Here is a 3,565-nt window from a genome sequence, read left to right as displayed (position 1 = left end):
TAAGTTGGTTTGGTCGCTGGAGAGGTGCCAGACCACTTCTCGCACTTAAACAAGGCACCAAACCCCCACCAGCTCTTGGTACGTTATTGACATCTAGACCCAAAATATGAGACCATTTCATTTTTTTTTAGGTCTGTCTCAACAAAAAAAAACCTCTTATTCAGAACAATATGATTTTAGTTTGAAAAAAAGACAATAATTTGACACTTTCTCACTTTTGATACTTTCCATTATTTATTTTTTTATTTTAAATTTGCATAATTTGTCCCAGACATTTGTTATCACGTCATCCTGAAATGCCTTCAATCATCATCGTCATCATCATCACCGACTTTATTGCAGAGAGCTACAAAAGAGAGAAAGAGAAAATAAATGTTTGTCCAAAATAACACATTTCCTTTTTGAATCAGAGAGTTATGAAGGTCACGCACGATTCTCGGAGTCATAGAGGAAATCTGGTTCTCCTGTGAAACCAAGACACCTGGCCTGCTTCTTGGCATGTTCCAGGTATGAGGGCTTGATAGTCGACTCTTTGGCTGGACACAGAAATTCAACCAAATGGAAATGAAGAAATGTTTCACATCAAAAAACTTATATCTATCTTGTTCTCCTTACCCATCAGGTAAAATGCTCGATAGCTTTCCACCTCTGCGATTGTTTTTGGCTCATCAATGTTCATGATGTGAATTAAATTATTGTTGGTCCTGCTGTCGACAGTGTAGAGCAGACAATCCTCACAGGTGGGCAGGGAATGGAACGTGCAGGTGAAGTTGGACTCTGGTAAAAAATAGAACCAAACATTGTTTAGCTAGTCATTCTAGAGGTCGCCATAGAAAACACTGACTCCGTATAATATAAGATCAGCAGACTTACTGTCGGTTAGTGCAGTGTTGGAATGAACAGTCACAGGGTGGGATCCGTACTTGCAATATGTAGTACTGGAGTAAAAAACAAGAAAGGAGGAGTTCAGACAGGACTTGGTCTTCTACTGAAAGCACCGCAGGTCACAGCTACACATTCACACACTGATGGTAGAGGCTACGAATAAAGATCAGTTTTAACTCATCCATTCATACACAGTGAAGGAACATCGGTAATCTGGCCTGTGCATAACAATTGAAGAGTGTCGACCTTCTAAAACTTCATGACCTTGTGTACGAATAAAGATAAATGTACAGCTGATGGTGCACTGCTCATACTCACTGCCTGATCCCAATATCCTGAACAAATTCCTTGTTATTGGTTGATGTCTTAATAAAGTCTATCCACTGGCTCTGGGTTGTCTTGAACAACTCTCTGTGTGGATCACTAGTAATCCAACCCATGATGAAGATCCACCTCCCGTAACTCTGCAGACAAACAGAAAGTCAAAGAGTTAAACACAAAAATCTTCAAGTTTTGCAAATAACATGTCCTCAATTTTCTTTGTATCATTACGTCAGCCCAGAGGATAAAATCTGTCTAAAAACACCTCAGATGACATGAAGTTGAGGGGAATCAGGCTTGTTTATCTTGTAGGTCGTTCCCCATCTAAGCCGAGTTTAATGCTTAACCTCAAAGAGTTTTTGCTCTGACCTTAAAGAGGCATAACACTGAGTATCAAAAGTCGGGTCATGTTTTAAACCTCTTAGGGTTAGGGTAATCAGACTGAACCTCCTCTCAGGGCAAATCATAAAATTACAATTCCAAGTCTAAAGTCTTTGTTGAGAAGGTGTTGGGAATCAGGTCCAGTCAGAAGCACACACATCAACCACCTAGTGCAAGCTCCTCTATAAACCCTACTGTTCTGGACTCCTTCTATTGCATTTCCTTCAACTATTGATAAAATCAAAGTTGTCATCTTTCCTCTAGATATCAAACCGTCTTCTTTGTTATTAAATGTTCTGCTGTCTTAGCTACTGTTAATGGCTCACAATCTACAGGATGTGTCCACTCTTACTTTAAACACGCTCCAAGAAAGCCAATTCAGAACCCACTCTGCCCATGACAGACAGACAGAGAGACAGACAGACAGACAGACAGACAAGACAGACAGACAGACAGACAGAGAGACAGACAGACAGACAGACAGACAGAGAGAGAGACAGACAGACAGACAGACAGACAGACAGACAGAGAGACAGACAGACAGAGAGACAGACAGACAGACAGAGAGACAGACAGACAGACAGACAGACAGACAGACAGACAGACAGAGAGACAGACAGAGAGACAGACAGAGAGACAGACAGACAGACAGACAGACAGACAGACAGAGAGACAGACAGTGATACTACATATAATGTGAAAGACAAGTTCCGGTCTGGTTCCCAGAAGAAGCACTCTACTGAGACTGCTCTTTTGAGGGTGTTGAATAATATTTGAATGTCGAGTGACAGTGACTTGCTGACTTCAAATTCTCATGTACATAATGGTGATGGTGTCTCTGAATCCTGTCGACTGTAATGTGGGGTACCACAGGGCAATTCCTCTTTACTTTTAAATCTAGTCTGGCCTTAGACGGTCTAACCTCCTGGACTGCACACATGTCATAAAGCAGTGCAAGGCAAACATTATTTGCAGCTCAATGCTTATAAACAGATTTCTCCTGTGCAAGAACTAAAACATCTGTCACTACAATCTTGATGAACTTGGGGTCCCTCTCCCCTGCTGCCTCCTCAAGTTTGTGCAATCAAGGAGTTATGTTTGATCAATCATTTCATTTGAAAGACACTTTTAAAAACTCAAAGAGTCACGTTTAGTCCGTCTACGAAACATAAGTGAACTGAGATGTTTAGTTTAGTAACCCTAACTGCATTGTTGCTACTGTTACCTCCTGTATGTTTTGTCTGGAAAGCACTTTGCAGATAAGGTCATGGGTTAGGGTTAGGGCCGAGATCTTTTCACTTGTTTCAGTTGTTGGAGTGTATTAATGTATCTCGAAGCCCTTGGTTTGGGACCTCATAATGGAGACTATGCTCTGAGTAGTTTTGGAAATTAAAAAAGCAAATTTGTTGGAAAATATGTGTCTCTCACTGATTAGCTGTAGCTCAAATCCAATCCAACACTAAATGTTACCTAAAACTGCAGGTGAGAATCAGAGGAGGCTTACCGGTTCAAAAGTTGGAAGAGGTGTGACCAGAGGTCTGCATTCTTCAACAGTCTGAGCCGAGCTGCTCAGGAACAAGCCAGCCACCAGGACAAGACCGCTGAACCACAGATTCATGATGATACAGATGGTCAGCTTGACAGGAAGAAAACACCAAGGAAGCTTTTCTCCTACAAAGCTGAATGACCGATCCTCACAGAGCCACTCAGCCTTTATAGAAGCTGCTCATGGTGGAGGTCCACGTGACCTGGCTTTTTTGACTCTTCACATGATAAGAATTTTTTAGTGACTTTTTTTTCTCCAAAGTTGGGCGAATGATACAGTATTTGACTCGACCCTTGTCTCACTGCAGTCCAACAGGAGATTCCAGGGAGTCATGTGTTTCCGGAATTTCTGTAGAGTTTGCGCATCAAACATTTACAGTTGTGTTGACTTGCCCTGCTGCCCACAATAGAGAGAGATTACTCCCATGATTTC

General features: G+C 41.6%; 1 protein-coding gene across 1 annotated transcript; it reads right to left on the bottom strand.

Annotated features, from left to right (window-relative positions):
• Nucleotides 1-215: 215 nt before the first annotated feature.
• On the bottom strand, nucleotides 216-3,285 carry LOC306828962 (uncharacterized protein). The gene is made up of 6 exons (XM_079351723.1): nucleotides 3,092-3,285; nucleotides 1,204-1,349; nucleotides 874-938; nucleotides 616-777; nucleotides 432-536; nucleotides 216-346 (listed from the first exon to the last, which is right to left on the bottom strand). The coding sequence occupies exons 1-6, from the start codon at nucleotides 3,203-3,205 to the stop codon at nucleotides 303-305; spliced, it is 636 nt and encodes a 211-aa protein (XP_079207849.1). The 5' UTR covers nucleotides 3,206-3,285; the 3' UTR covers nucleotides 216-302.
• Nucleotides 3,286-3,565: the final 280 nt, after the last annotated feature.

The sequence above is a fragment of the Symphodus melops genome (assembly GCF_947650265.1).
Source record: "Symphodus melops genome assembly, chromosome: 9".
NCBI classification, from domain to species: Eukaryota; Metazoa; Chordata; class Actinopteri; order Labriformes; family Labridae; genus Symphodus; species Symphodus melops.
The sequence above is the reverse complement of the archived record's forward strand: the minus strand, read 5'-3'. Positions and strand labels throughout refer to the sequence as shown.